This window comes from Nansenia antarctica, assembly GCF_963989245.1.
Source record: "Nansenia antarctica genome assembly, chromosome: 1".
In the NCBI taxonomy this organism is placed as follows: domain Eukaryota; kingdom Metazoa; phylum Chordata; class Actinopteri; order Argentiniformes; family Microstomatidae; genus Nansenia; species Nansenia antarctica.
This window is the reverse complement of record NC_137674.1, coordinates 84,269,920-84,286,286: the sequence shown is the minus strand read 5'-3', so window position 1 is coordinate 84,286,286 and position 16,367 is coordinate 84,269,920. Positions and strand designations below refer to the sequence as shown.

The window sequence follows — 16,367 nt, the reverse complement described above, 5'->3', positions numbered from 1 at the left end:
GTGAGTCATAAAGAGCAGGATTAGATAAGTGTAGAGGAGGCTAAGCAGACAACATGGGTTTGGCTGCACCGAAGATAACTACAGGGATAAGTGAGACACGATGAGACAGACAGAACAAAATATTCTACAACGGATAGATCCGGTCCATTGTCTCTATTGGTCAGTTTGGTCCATTGTCTCTATTGGTCAGTTTTGCGTTCCAGCCGTGCCGATATCCATGACATACGCACGGCTAACTGGAATGTTGACACATCTTTTCATATTACTCCGCGTTCGTATATATTACCGTTATCTAAGTTCAGAGGTGTCAAGTAACGAAGTACAAATACTTCGTTACCTTACTTAAGTAGAAATTTTGGGTATCTATACTTTACTGGAGTAATTATTTTTCAGCCGACTTTTTACTTCTACTCCTTACATTTTCACGCAATTATCTGTACTTTCTACTCCTTACATTTTAAAAATAGCCTCGCTACTCCTATTGCATTTCAGCTTGTTTTCATTACAGCTTTTCATCGTTAAAAAAAACACACACAAAAAAAACCTATCCAGATAAGTCGCGCCATCCGGATAGAGTGAATTTGATTGTGGTTGGATGAGAAGTGTCACAGCTCCGCCCCTGGCTCACCAGACGTCGATCAGTGAACGATTAAGAGCGCCCCTGGATCATCAGACGTCGATCAGTATTCACTATTATAGGGTTAGGCTAGGGTATCGGATAACGTCAAGAGTAGCAGGAACGAGCATATGAACCAACCATTAAGTGGTTACGATCTGGCGATGACTGGAAGCAGGAGCAGAGCTTAAGTAGGAGCCAGTCGCGGTCTTATTCGTCCACACCTGGCACCACTGATTGATGGCTGATGAGCCAGGGGCGCTCTTAATCGTCCACTGATCGACGTCTGATGATCCAGGGGCGCTCTTAATCGTTCACTGATCGACGTCTGATGAGCCAGGGGCGGAGCTGTGACAAGAAGTATAAACATTATACCATTCCGACACCCTATTGGTTTGTACGAGATGCATTCCATCTGCTGCACATGACACAAATCACACTCCAGCAAGGAAAGCAGATGTATGTAGCCAAAGATGTCCGTGACCGTGCCAGAGATTCAAAATAACAGCGAAATGTCCCAACCAAGCACCAGTATCAACCAGGTTGATAGCCAGGAAGATCAGCCAACCCTTCTCCATCCCTGGCCGTACCTGGAAGAATTTTTTGAAATGGTTGGATGCAAAAACAACTCCTTTCGAATGCGCTGCAAGCTCTGCGCACCCAAGTACCACGAGCTAATGGCCTTCAAAAACTCACCGTCTAATTTGAAAAAGCATATTGAGGTAAGCTGAAAGTTTGTTATTATCAGTCGACATTTTGTAGTAACCTAGTAACGTACTAATGGTAAATTTGCAATGTTTGCTATGGCTAAGAACATGCCATGGTTTGCTTGCTAGCAGTAGGCTATGATTCAATGTTTCATTTGTAATCCTTCATGTGTTGAGGTCGGAGTTTTACCGTGTTTGTTGCTGTAAAGAGTTAATTATGTTCCCACGGGAGAAGAAATGTGCGCGGTGTGTGCCATTAACAATAATGTTACTTTTCAGTCATGCCAGCAGCTGCTTGTGGTCCTAAAACAGCTTTAAGTGGCAATATTCTGGTCTGCTCAACATAATTGCATAGACCAGTGAAACTGCTCCCTAACTTGTAGTCTGACCTCCATTCATGAACTTCCAGCGTGACATTTAATACAGCGGAAGTCCTAGATAGTCTCAGCTTGTGGTTTGAGAGAAATAATATGAATCTCAATCTGTGCCTGTGCATTCATTTTCTCCACAGAAGAAACACCCCACTCGTCTAGAGAGGTACACGCAACTTTCTTCAACAGCCCTCAAAAGGAAGTCATCCACTGAAGGTTCTTTGACCCCACCCTCCAAACAAACCAAGCTGTGGGAGGCTCGAAGAGTGTCCCAGGCAAGTGTGGATGAAGTAGTCCTCAAATTCATTGTCCAAGGCTTGCACCCACCACTCATTGTTCAGCAACAGGGCTTCATTGAGCTTGTGCAACATCTTCAGCCAAATACAAATGTCATGACGCGTAATACTGTTGTTAACAAAGTCACAAAGGCCTCTGTTGAAATGAAAAGAAAACTGAAAGCTGCCCTTAGTGAAATTGAGTTCATAGCAACAACAACAGACTGCTGGACGGCACACCGTCGCGGTTTCATTGGTGTCACTGCGCACTGGTTTAACCCCCAGACCATGCAGAGATCCTGTGCTGCCCTGGCATGCAAGCAACTTAAAGGGTCACATACCTTTTCTGCCCTGGCTGGTGCCCTAAATGATATTCACACAGAATTCAATGTCAGAGAGAAGATTGTTCGCACTACAACTGACAACGGATCAAACTTCCTGAAAGCCTTCAGAGTTTATGGGCAGACTGACGAGAACAACAATGCTGAACCTGTAGGAGAGGGTGATGGAGAAGAGGATGATTGTGGCCAAAATGATGATAACGATGAAGAAGAGGAAAGCCTTGAGGGTGTTGAATTTGTTGATGCCGGAGCCCTGTTGGAAGAAGATGACTACTTAGAATACCAGCTACCCAAGCACCATCGCTGCGCCTGCCACCTCCTTAATTTAGTGTCCACAGTTGATGCTTCAAAAGCAGAGGTCAACCCACTGTACAAGCGCGTGTCAAGGTCCACATTTGCCAAATGCTCTAGCCTGTGGAATAAAAGTTCAAGATCAACCACCGCATCTGAAGTAATTGAAGACCACTGCAAACTCCAACTCGTAAGGCCTGTTGCTACAAGGTGGAATTCACTCTTCTCAGCCGTAGAAAGAATAGTGAGAATAACACGAGAACAAGGCGAGGGAGCCCTTGCAGCTGTCTGCAGTGAACTAGATACACCCAAGTAAGTGCTTGTTTTTCTGCCTTACAGTTAATGAAGTGATTAACAATAGATTAAGTCACAGTTTTATACTTGGAATACTGTAGAACACGTATGCACTATGCCAATATGCAGTCCCCATATTTACTATGAATGTGATTTGTAGCAACACAACTTCATTTCTAAAAGTCTCAGATGACAATATTTGTCCTTTTTAATGATCAGTTCCTCCAGTTGAAGGTGCTACATCAAGTAGACTTAATGTTCCATGTTGTGTTTTTCTCTTCTTCTTTGTACAGGTTTACTCCAGTGGAACTTGCATTTCTTGCAGAATATGCGAAGACAATGAGCCCAGTTGCAAAGGCACTGGATGTTCTTCAGGGAGAAACCAGTGTGCAGATGGGATGGTTGGTCCCCACCATAACCCTGCTAAGGACCAAGCTACAGCACCTTCAAGTCGCCTCCAAGTTCTGTGAGCCTTTGATTGCTGCACTTCTTTCAGGCCTTGAGAAACGCTTCGGAGAGATGCTTGCAGATCCAGAACTGATAGTCGCAGCCATTCTAGTTCCCAAATTTAAGACCTGTTGGACAAGTGACGAAAATATCCTCAAACTTGGTAAGTGTCTCACTTCCGCTTAATATGTGTAATTTCTATGAAGACAGTGAAATTAGTTTGAAATTACATTTAATGACACACACACACACAACACTATCCAATACACAGTTACAATACTGCCATATAGTCTAAATTGTCATGATTTTAGTTTTTTATTCCACAGGCCTTCACTATATCAGAAGCCACTTGGACTGTCAGGACGAGAAACACTTCAGTGAGGGCTCCCAATCGTCTGAGGAAGAGGACTTCTTTTCCTCCTTGAAGAAGACCGGCCCTCTTGAAACGTCCCAGCAGTTGGATGCGTACCTGGGGTGCCCAGGAGACACAGTAGAGGTACTGAAGACCTTCCCAGCTGTGTGCCAGCTATCACTCAAACTTAATACGGGACTCCCTGCCTCAGCAGCCTGTGAAAGACTGTTTAGTGTCGCAGGGCTGATCTTCAGGCCAAAAAGAGCATGCATTGGCTCAAAGAACTTTGAGAACCTGCTGCTTTTGCGGCTGAACAAAGCTTATTGGTAACTCTGATGCTGATGTAGATTGTGTGTATGTGTGTGTTTTTTCAGGAAATATTGAATCACTACTTTGTTATGGTTTGTATGGTTTTGCCCTCACAGTTCCAATAAAGGCTATTGACTTTTGACTTTTGACGTTTGACTTTTGACGTTTGACTTTTTGCACCATTACAATACTTAGGCAACTAGTCATCATATCTTCCGTGTTCACATGTTAATGCTCAGTAGTACACATATATGGTTCTTTAATGTATTTGCATTGTACTAAAATGTGTTCATTTTCAATGGGCATAAATGCGTCTGAAATAAGTGCATCCCAAATTTTTCAACATTAACATTTTAATAATAACATAATAGTCATTATGGCCTTTAGAAAAATGTTTTTTGGGGGGGAGGTGGGGTAGTGCACTATAGGCCCCTGTGACGTGGCCTAAGCTTTTGTCCTTAATGGCATTTTTTCCCCCTTACATTACTTTTACTTTTATACTTTAAGTAGTTTTGAAACCAGTACTTTTATACTTTTACTTGAGTAAAAAGCTTGAGTTGATACTTCAACTTCTACAGAAGTCTTTTTAAACCATAGTATCTATACTTCTACTTGAGTAATGAATGTGAATACTTTTGACACCTCTGTCTAAGTTACATTCTTACCGTTGCCTAGCAACCGATAAACAAACTGTTCAAGCGGATGAATACACTTACAATAAAACATAGTTCCGTTAAAACACATTCATTAAATGTTTGTCTTGTCTTTCTTTTGTGAAATATCGATAGATAAATGTGGTAACCGGTGTATAAAAAAAGCGTTATGGAACGAGAAGCCGTGATCCATAATGACACAGCCGTACCACAGCTTCTCGTTCCATAATGCTTAATTCTACCCTGGGCTGAGGAGGTACAGGGGTACAGGGGGTACTTGACAACAAACACCAGGATCCCACTGAAATACACCCACTGGAATCTCACTATCTATGAGTCAACAGGGATGAGAGCTGAGACAGAAACCCCTATGGGAAACAATCACAGAGAATATGTATATCGACCTATGTGCTTTTCTCTGTATCTGAATACAGAAACTGGGAGTGCTGACACGAAAAAAACGAAAAAGCCAAACGTTCTTTAAGACACATTTTGTTTAGATTATCTTATGCTCTAATTCCCTACTGCAACAGTGTTCCCATAATGGGACTGGATGGGCCCTAGGGAAGGCAAGGACCAGCAGCTACCAAATCCATCTCACACACTATTCCCTCTGGTCCCACTAATAATGGCACAATTAAGCTTTTTTTTCCTTCCCTCTATTGGCTCTATACCCGAAAGGTTTGGATTTGAAATCAAACAATTACTATAAAGTAATTTCATAGTAATCCCATGATTGGGTCCAGAATGAATTAGCTGTAGGCCTGGTGTCATTTACCAGAATGAGAATCTAAATTGCTTTTATTACATCCAATGTACCAGTAATAATAATAATAATACTAATGATAATAACTTGTATTTGTATAGCACTTTTCCTGCAAACGTTGCAGCTCAAAGTGCTTACACAAGAGTACCATTCTGTGGCTTAGGTTCTACAACATTGGCATTGCAGCAAGATACAAAACACACAATATTTCTATTATACACAATAATAAAATAAAGTAATAATAAAGTAGAACAGAGTAATAAAGTAATAAAGTAATAAAGTGATGGTAGTCGTACTACAGCGGGACCAGTCGTGCTGCAGTAGAACAGTAGTGCAGAATGCTGTACAGGGCACACTCTGATGAAATCCAATATGACACAATATAAAATATGATAGAGATATGATAGTTATTTACAGGAGACGCGATCATTTCATGATTTTCACTCACATTAACCACTACGCTATTCTCCCAACAACCGGAATGTGATCAAGATCGTCCGGTGTCGAATACAAATCAAATAACAGCATTGCTTGAGCTCCGCTTACAACAAGCTCAAATAGTTTACAGATTAATAAACAAAAGCTTGAAAATGTATCTCGCATTCTCTTCCCCTTCAAACGATCCCTCAAAAAGCACTATACTAGATGATGATGATGGTGATGATGATGGTGATGGTGATGATGGTGGTGATGGTGATGGTGATGATGATGATGGTGATGGTGATGGTGATGATGATGATGATGGTGATGGTGATGGTGATGGTGATGATGATGATGGTGGTGATGGTGATGATGATTACATTGTGTGGACGAGAGAAGGCTGCCCTTGTTGATAATGTGGACCTTCACACCATATTATGACGGTTTTAATGATAACAGCTGTAGAATACATCTCAAACAGCTGTAGGATACATCTCAACTTCCTGACTCCTGTCTCGCAATGCATGGACATTCCTAACTTCATTCTGTTATGTTATTAACGCCTCTTAAACTCGTGCTTATTCATGTCGCTACGTTAACCCGTTCCCCCTGTTTCTCTGCGCTGTGAGAGAATGTGTGATGCCGGTATGAGAGTAGAGAGGAGTTGATCCTGTTAGGATATATATTTTTCTATGGTTTTATTGTTAATTCTTCTAGCACCAGTTAGATATCTTATCAGTTTTCCTGTTTTAATAGGCACGTTATCAGTATGGTACCCTACACAAGACCAATTATAAGGTATTAAGGAGTTACTGTCTGTCTGGGACTGTTCTGTTTGGCCTTCAAGCCAGGTGCAGCAGGACACTCCTTTCTTAGCTCTCACGTCAAACACAAGACAACACTCAATTCATAGTTTTAAACCATTATAATCAAGGCCATTAGGTATTACATCATAGTGGCCAAAAGGGGAAAGACTATGTGCTTTCTAAACGTATATAATATACTGTAAATCTGCAGAACACAACCCCGCCTCAGGAGTCAGGTCCAGCTGATCTCTGTACTCTACGTGTAATTTTCTATAAATATACCAAGTGTGCATTAGAGAACTTCTCTCCTCTTCCTTGGGGCAGTCGACAAAAGAACCGGATCTGTTTTATTCTAACAGTCCCATTGCTTGGTCATCGTTAAAACAACCTGATTGTCCAGCGATATAATATACAAATAGATCTGAGAGATGCCTGCTTTCTGTCTTTTTTCCTTTTTTTTTGATAGCTAAATGTGATAGATATTGCAATATTACCTTTACAGGGTTAATGACATTGACATGACTTCCTCTCACACTTAAAGCTCTGATGAATGATGTCACAGTCCCTCTCTTGATTTATTGAATTAAAACGACTCCGGGTTAGGATCGTTAAAAACAAACAACCCTGCCGTGATGTGACTTTGAAAACAACCTTTTGTAAATGTGCAGATCACAGCTCTCAGTCACGGACGAGACGCTCAATTAACAAGCTCATGAATAAACAGAATGAAAAGAGGAGGAACAAAACAGACGCACACTGTGTGCCCAAATCCCTTTGTTGCTTAATATTCAGGGGGAAGAGATCAAGCAGGAAGTCAATTGATTGAATTTAATTACCACAGGAATGCCACGCAGTAAAATGCAGGCTACTCTCCTCTTCTAGTTAAAGTGAACATACATTCAAACCATCATTCGGTAGTTAAGTCTGACGTCACGCGTGACGTTTAGCAATTTCCGGGTGCAAACCAAAACTTCCCCCAGTACCAGTCTACTAAAGCGGTAGAATGACAGTTCAATCGTTTTTTAGACTCGGATCTATTCATACAACAAGGGACACAGCACTTTCCCAGTTTTTCCCATGTTGTCAGCGTCTTTGAGCCTCGGAAAAGCACTATATAAATATAATGAATTATTATTATTACCGCAGCATTTCGAAGAGAGCGCCTCAGCCAACGTTGGACCCGGAAACACGTCACGACTTAACAACCGAATAGTTGTACAAAACACATTACATTATTTACAGATCATCAAGAACTTTGACCATGACCTGACAACAACTCTAACAACTACTACTCACACGCATCACCAACACTGCTGCCAGGATAATTGGACTCCCCACACCCAACCTCACAGCACTAAACAACAGGGCCATCTCACGCATCGCAACCACAATAGAACAGGACATCACCCACCCACTCAATCTGTACCTCGCCCCACTGCCACCCGGGCCTAGGTACAAAACGCTATGGTGCAAAAGGGCTAAGCTTTGGCAAAAGCCTGATCCCCGCAACCATCGTTGCCTTAAATAACAGACCGCACTGAGTGTGTGTACTTGTGTATCTGTCATGTGTAGTACTGTCTGTTGTTGTCTGTGTTATTCGGTGTTGTATGTATATATGTATACTGTACAGTGGTGTGAAAATTAATTTCCCGCTGGGGACAATAAATCTAATCTAATCTAATCTAATCTAATCTAATCTAATCTTAATAGAGAAGTTGACAAGGTAATCACAGCCTATTCTTCAGATCTGTCCAGAACTGTTGAGAAAACAGAAAATAGATAACCTGCATCCTCTATGGAAGCATTCGAGGGAGGGGGTTGTGGACTCATTTACCACTGGTACAGGGTTTGTGACACGAGGCGAAGCCGAGTAGGAAAACCCTGTACAGTGGTAAATGAGTCCACAACCCCCGCCCTCCAATGGTAAATTGCTTTTCTACAACAGCCACCACATAATATAAAAAAGAAATACCGTACACAGTTGTAACATTAAATTCATGTATTTACAATCATTAATCGTTTCAGGATACATATATCCTTCCGCCACAGAATATAGTCCCATAAACAAGATCAACCATTGCATTGTAGGTCAGCACAGGTGTTCTTAATCAGATTGATTGGGAGGCGCATTGATACTGGAAATGCGGTCTGAACAGTGGGTTGTTGAGATATTTACCACTGTTGCTAGCCAATCAGAATCCAGTATCCAAACATGCTGTTGTAGAACATGGTTTTTACAATCATTATTCTAAAAACCAGCTCATGATATCAGATCAATGACAGGGCCTCACTCACACTTACATCACACTCAATCATCACAGAGGGAAAAGCCTACTTCAGAAGTGATTTTGAGGCATTTAAAGGGCATTTAAATTGGCTTAAAGGGCTACTTCACCGATTTCTGGCCTCAAAACAGCTGTTCAGATCACCTTAAGATTGTGTAAAAGCATGAATGTCCTGGTGATCAAAAGCTAGGTTTGAGGATAATACCCTGAGTGATGTATTTGGGGGGTAATCACATGGTTTTGAAAACTACAAGGAGCTTTAGGACAAGTTAAATTACAAGCCGGCCAGCTAGTGGTCGTTGTGTGTAAATAACAGCTTCCCATTGTAAAGACTGGTCATTTGACCCCCGAGGCGGCTCTAATAGTAAGTAAAATAGGCACGGCTGTTCTAGTGTTAACTCATATGTGTACAGTAACCTTGAGTTGACTCACCTCTCTCTGTGTTGGGCACTCCCAGGTCTATGGTTGGGGTTAGGGTTGGGGTTAGACTCACCTCTCTCTGTGTTGGGCACGCCCAGGTCTATGGTTGGGGTTAGGGTTAGACTCACCTCTCTCATAGGGCTTTCACACCGGCAAAGAACCGTGCCGGTTCGCGTTCGCGTTCGGGTGTATGAACGCGGGCTCGTTCGCCAGACAGCACCAACGTTCGGAGGTTCCCAAACGAACCGGCACGGTTCTTTGCCGGTGTGAAAGCCCTATCAGTGTTGGGGACCCCCAGGTCTATGGTTAGGGTTAGGGTTAGACTCACCTCTCTCTGTGTTGGGCACCCCTAGGTCTATGGTTGGGGTTAGGGTTAGGGTTAGACTAACCTCTCTCTGTGTTGGGGACCCCCAGGTCTATAGTTGGGGTTAGGGTTAGACTAACCTCTCTCTGTGTTGGGCACCCCCAGGTCTAGGGTTGGGATGGAGGGGTCAGCGTGATCACTGTAGTACTCCAGCAGAGACGCCTGTTTCTCCCAGGTCTTCTTCACCACGGGAACTAGAGAAGGCAGAGGGGCGTAAGACAGATGAGGACAACACTTCCACTACGCTGGACGTCATCAGGGTTCTGGGACCAGAAACAAATCTGCTTCATTGTTTATTAAATGGTGTATGGACATCTAAACCTATAACAAAAAAAGCTTTAGTTTTCTTTTCCCCCCTCTAATATAGGTGCTGTTTCACTGTATATATATATATTTATATATACACTCACTGGACACTTCATTAGGTACATCTTTTCAATTGCTCATTAATGCAAATATCTAATCAGCCAATCATGTGGCAGCAACTCAATGTATTTAGGCATGTAGACATGGTCAAGACGATCTGCTGAAGTTCAAACCAAGCATCAGAATGGGAAAGAAAGGGGATTTAAGTGACTTTGAACGTGGCATGGGTGTTGGTGCCAGACGGGCTGTTTTGAGTATTTCAGAAAGTGCTGATCTACTGGGATCTTCCCACACAACCATCTGTAGGGGTAACAGAGAATGGTCAGAAAAAGAGAAAATATCTAGTGAGCGGCAGTTCTCTGGGTGGGAATGGTGGTGGTGGCGTAATGGTGTGGGGGATATTTTCTTGGCACAAATCTTCAGCAGCTGTGTGATGCTACAATGTCAATATGGACCAAAATCTCAGAGGAATGTTTCCAGCACCTTGTTGAATCTATGCCACGAAAAACTACGGCAGTTCTGAAGGCAAAAGAGGGGGTCCAACCCAGTACTAGCAAGGTGTACCTAATAAAGTGGCCGGTGAGTTTATAATATAACTCTATAACTCCACATATGATGTCCTGCCCTCTCCTACCAACCTACATCTCTGGTATGGAGAGGACCCAGCCTGTCTCCAGTGTGCAGCCCCAGCAACCCTCAAACATATCTTGGTGGGTTGCAAGACCAGTCTAACTCAAGGAAGATACACCTGGCGCCACAACCAAGTGCTAAAGTGCTTGGCTACCGAACTTGAGCACAAGAGGGTAACCACCAACGCCATGCCTCTAAATGCCCAGACTACCTTTCCACGGAAAACAACCTTCATCCGGGAAGGGGAGAAACAGCGGACCAAGCCATCACCTCCAGACTCAGGCCCACTGAACGCAGCCCGGGATTGGGAAATGCGGGTAGACCTCAGCCAGAGGCTCACCTTCCCACCCGAAATTGCAGCGACCAACCTGCGCCCAGACCTAGTCCTCTGGTCCAAGTCCTGCCGGCGTGTCTTCATCGTAGAACTGACGGTCCCATGGGAGGAGGCCATCGATGAGGCATTCGAACGGAAGAGGCTGCGGTATGCCAACTTAGCAGTCGAAGCAGAGGGGCGGGGCTGGAACGTGAAGGTGTGGCCAGTGGAGGTGGGCTGCAGAGGCTTTGTAGCCAGCTCCACCACAAGGCTCCTGAGGGCAGTAGGGATCAGAGGACAGGCCCAACGGAAGGCAATCAGAGAACTGTCCACTGCAGCAGAACGGAGCAGTCACTGGCTGTGGCTGAAACGTAGGGACCCAACATGGGCTCCCAAATGACCACGTGGTGCCACCGTGCGACACACACCCAGGCCTGATCAGCCTGTGGTGGGCCAACCTCGGCAGAGGGTGTCTTGTGATAACTGGCCGAAACACCCAATGAGGTCGGGGACCACAACTGAAGATGTGTCGTACTGGTGGCACCAGGTGATCATTGCCAAATTCCACTCCACCCAAGAGGACATCTCCAACTCCACTCAATTGTTGTGCTGAATATTTAGGGATTTTAACAACCAGTCCTATTAAGAATCCTGATGTCTGGTGTCAAAACCAGTGACCGCTGCGAAAGGGCAGCTGACAACCTGGGAAAGACCTGGTGACGGCCTGAAGAGACAGCTGACAGGAGGGAACAGACCCCAACGGGGCTGGCATGGGTTAGCTACCCGTGTTGGCAGGAGCCTTTCACTACACAGTGACTTGGTTCCACCCAACTATGGCTACGAAAAATTCAAAAGGAAAAACACCCCTAGAGTCTGCGAGAGCGGGGGCGGAAGATGACTCATCGGCGGATCACACGGTAACAGACCCTGGAACGGAAATGACAACGAATCAAATGATCGGCACGGTAGTTGACGGAGTAACAACACTGGCAGGACACAAGCTACAAAGCTGCATCTGTGGCTGGAAAAAGATAACATCAGAGAAGGGTCTCAAGAGACACCAGGGCAGGAAAAAGTGCCTAAGAGAGCTTAGCGAGGTGCCTCGCATTGACCACTACTTCCTCAGAGGTAGGGCAAATCAGTCGAGTGAAGCCCAGTGGCAGGATATTCACCACAGTCCACAGGGTATCAGAACCCCAGACGAAGCTCAACCAAGCACAGATCCATCAACGGACATGAGTCCAGAGCCTATCCAGCCACAGACAGCAGTAGAGAGGAAGATGAATGGACGAAAGCCTCAAATCTTGTGGCCTAAAGCCTGCCAGAAAAAGGAGTGGGAAAACACAGACACAGACCTTGTCCATCTTCTAGAAGGTCTGAAAGGGTGCGTGGAAAGAAAACTGGACAAGATTGGAGAGATCATTTACAGCTATGGAGCAGAGAGATTTGGGGTGAAAAGTAAGAACCATGGGACACAGAAGGAACCATCAGCCCATCTCAAGTCCAGGAGACAACAAGAGATTGAAAGACTTGTGAAAGAAAGAAGGTGCCTGAGAAAACAGTGGAAGAAGGCCACAGAAGTGGAAAGGAAAGGACTTGAGGCACTACAGGCCGACATCAAGCAGCGTCTTGCAACACTGCGAAGAGCAGAATGCTTGAGAAAGCAACACAAGAAGAAAGAGCGAACGAGGACTGCCTTCTACAGAGATCCCTACAAGTTCGTCAAAGACCTCTTTGTCAAGGAGAAAACGGGGACCCTCAAAGTACCCATAAGGGAACTAGAGGAGCACCTGAGGAAGACCTACTCTGACAACCAGAGGCATGTGCCAGCCAGCGTTCCGGATGACATGCCACCAATCCAACCACCTGAGCACCAGATGGAAACAAGGCCCCCTACATGGAGCGAAGTTGAGAGCACAGTAAAACGGGCAAGAACAGCCTCAGCCCCTGGGCCCAACGGCGTTCCATACAGGCTATATAAGAACAGTCCAGGCGTCTTGAAGTACCTTTGGAAGCTAATGAAAGTGGCATGGGAAAAGGGAATCATAACAAAGGCATGGCGAAGGGCAGGAGGGATCCTGATTCCCAAAGAGAAGAATTCCTCAACCATCGACCAGTTCCGCCAGATCAGTCTACTGAACGTGGAAGGAAAGATTTTCTTCAGTGTTGTGGCCCAGAGGCTCTCAGTATTCTTGCAGAAGAACAACTTTGTCGACACCTCAGTGCAGAAGGCAGGGATAAGTGGATTCTCAGGATGCCTGGAACACACAAATGTCATCTGGCACCAGGGCTGGACTGGGACAAAAATTAGGCCCTGGCATTTTTGGCCCAGACAGGCCCACCCCAATCGGTCGGACCACACCCACCAGCACAAAAATACTTGCCTTATATACTCGTCTTATATACTGTGCTGTACAGTCATATGACAAACTGTAGTATTCCCCCAAACCACTACAAAGACGACTACATACAGTAAGCAATGGTACCAGTGCAAGTAGACCAGTGTACTCAGTGATCAGATTCCAGAGCGAATTTACGAACGCAGCCTTGTTGTTCTAGATTTTTTTTTCCATTATCAACCTATCATTGCGCTTTAGAGTAAAACAAAGCACGCAACTGTCGCGTCTATCTTTTCATGGCAACTCTACATTGTGATTTAAAAGGGATATTAACTAATATTAAGTAATATTATTACTTGGTTACATTTTGCAATTGATCCGCGGTACACATGCGTGCCGAACCGTGGGGGGCAATCCGTTACACCCCTACACAGCTACCTATATTTTCCTTACCGGGTCAACGGTTACAGGCTGACTTGGCCCCGCTTCTTCTGTATCCTCTCTATCCTCTGTATCTGTACCCTGCTCCCGCTCCTCCCTGCTAGCCTCCTCTTCAACCTGTTGCTGTTGCTGCTGTGGTAAACTTGAGGGTGCAGCAAACATGTCCCTAATGTTTACACATTTGGCAGCATCTGCCTCGAGTTTCTTTTTGTTTTTCTCCCTAAGTTTTTCCCAGCCTCCCTTCCGTTTTAGTGTGCTTTTGCGCTCCATCTCTCTTAGTATCTATCTAGTAACTATCCAGGCTAACTAAATTTATTTTGCCGGCCGGCTCGGCCCAAAACTACCGCGAAACTGAGACGGAGGTCTGGTGCTGCGTGCGTGCGTGACCCCTGACCCCCTTCTCTCTGTTGATTGGGCCAGCCCAGTGTCTGTATAGAAAATCAACCAATGGGCCGCTGTCCCAGATTTATGGGCCGTTCAATGGTAGCTTTCGATTTATGGGCCGTTCGATGGTAGCTTTCGGCCGGGCCGGCTGGTAAAAAAAATAAAAATAAATTTAAAAAAACGATTTTTAAAATTTTATTTTAATTTTATTTTGCCGGTCGGCTCGGCCCAAAACTACCGCGGCCCACCGGGCAAATGCCCGGTATGCCAGATGGCCAGTCCAGCCCTGTCTGGCACCAGATACAAACGGCCAAGAAGGAGAAGAAAGACCTGCATGTGGTTTTCTTAGATCTTGCCAATGCCTTCGGGTCAGTGCCTCATGAGATTTTGTGGACAGCGTTCAACTTCTTCCAAGTCCCAGAGGGCATCACAAGGCTGGTCAAAGCCTACTTCCAGGACCTCCAGTTCTGTGTTACAGCACAAGCTAGTACAACTGCTTGGCAGCACCTTGAGATAGGCATAATGGCGGGCTGCACCATCTCTCCACTGGCGTTTACCATGGCAATGGAGCTCATTATTCGAGCATCCCGATGGGTTGTTGGAGGGGAACGGTTGAAGAGCGGGCTGCGTCTTCCACCAATCAGGGCGTACATGGATGACATGACGACAATAACAACAACAAACGCATGCACCAAACGCCTGCTGGATAAACTCCAGGGAAACATCAAATGGGCACGAATGGAGATTAAACCCAGTAAGTCCCGCAGTATCTCCATTGTCAAAGGCAAGCTCGCCAATGAGAGGTTCCACGTCAACAACGAGCCAATACCAACAGTTCTGGAGAAGCCCATCAAAAGCCTTGGCCGCTGGTATAGCGCAGAACTCAAAGACTCGAAGCAGGTGGAACAACTCAAGCAGGGTACAATCACTGGCCTCAAGCAGATCAACAACACTGCTCTCCCTGGGAAGCTGAAACTGTGGTGCTTTCAGTTTGGACTGCTGCCCCGTCTCATGTGGCCAATTTCCATCTACGAGGTCACACTATCCCATGCCAACCGGCTGGAGAGACTGGTGAATGCACAAGTGAGGAAGTGGCTTGGACTGCCGAGAGGCCTTAGCAGCATAGGCCTGTATGGCAACGGAGCCCTCTTCCTACCAATCTCAAGCCTGGTGGAGGAGTACAAATGCGCCAAATCAAGGCTGGAAATGACTCTCACAGAATCCCGGGATCCATTCGTCAGAGGTGCTGCTCCAATCCTAGCAACGGGGAGGAAATGGAAGCCATCTGCAGCAGTTGCGGTGGCAAAGACCGCCCTCAGACACCGGGATATAGTGGGACATGGCAGAGGGGGCCTTGGCTTGGAAACAACAACACCCACATGGCAAAAGGCTACTCCAACCGAACGGCGGAAGATGGTGGGTGAGGAGGTGCGCCACCAGGAGGAAGCAGCCAGGTGCGCCAAGGCAGTCTCCCAAGCCCAGCAAGGCCGCTGGATGAAGTGGGAGAGCGTGGAGAGGAGGAAAATCACGTGGAACGAGCTGTGGAGCATGGAGTCTAATAGGCTAAGTTTCATCATCAGAGCCACATATGATGTCCTGCCCTCTCCTACCAACCTACATCTCTGGTATGGAGAGGACCCAGCCTGTCTCCAGTGTGCAGCCCCAGCAACCCTCAAACACATCTTGGTGGGTTGCAAGACCAGTCTAACTCAAGGAAGATACACCTGGCGCCACAACCAAGTGCTAAAGTGCTTGGCTGCCGAACTTGAGCACAAGAGGGTAACCACCAACGCCCTGCCTCTAAATGCCCAGACTACCTTTCCACGGAAAACAACCTTCATCCGGGAAGGGGAGAAACAGCGGACCAAGCCATCACCTCCAGACTCAGGCCCACTGAACGCAGCCCGGGATTGGGAAATGCGGGTAGACCTCAGCCAGAGGCTCACCTTCCCACCCGAAATTGCAGCGACCAACCTGCGCCCAGACCTAGTCCTCTGGTCCAAGTCCTGCCGGCGTGTCTTCATCGTAGAACTGACGGTCCCATGGGAGGAGGCCATCGATGAGGCATTCGAACGGAAGAGGCTGCGGTATGCCAACTTAGCAGTCGAAGCAGAGGGGCGGGGCTGGAACGTGAAGGTGTGGCCAGTGGAGGTGGGCTGCAGAGGCTTTGTAGCCAG

The 16,367-nt window shown here is 45.8% G+C and overlaps 1 protein-coding gene across 1 annotated transcript in view; it reads right to left on the bottom strand.

The window, feature by feature from the left end:
- Positions 1–16,367, bottom strand: part of b3glcta (beta 3-glucosyltransferase a) — a 115,014-nt gene that overhangs the window by 7,250 nt on the left and 91,397 nt on the right. Inside the window, exon 11 of the mRNA XM_080535039.1 lies at positions 9,798–9,911. Within this exon, the coding sequence (XP_080391165.1) occupies positions 9,798–9,911 (114 nt within the window). The remainder of the gene's footprint in view (positions 1–9,797; positions 9,912–16,367) is intronic.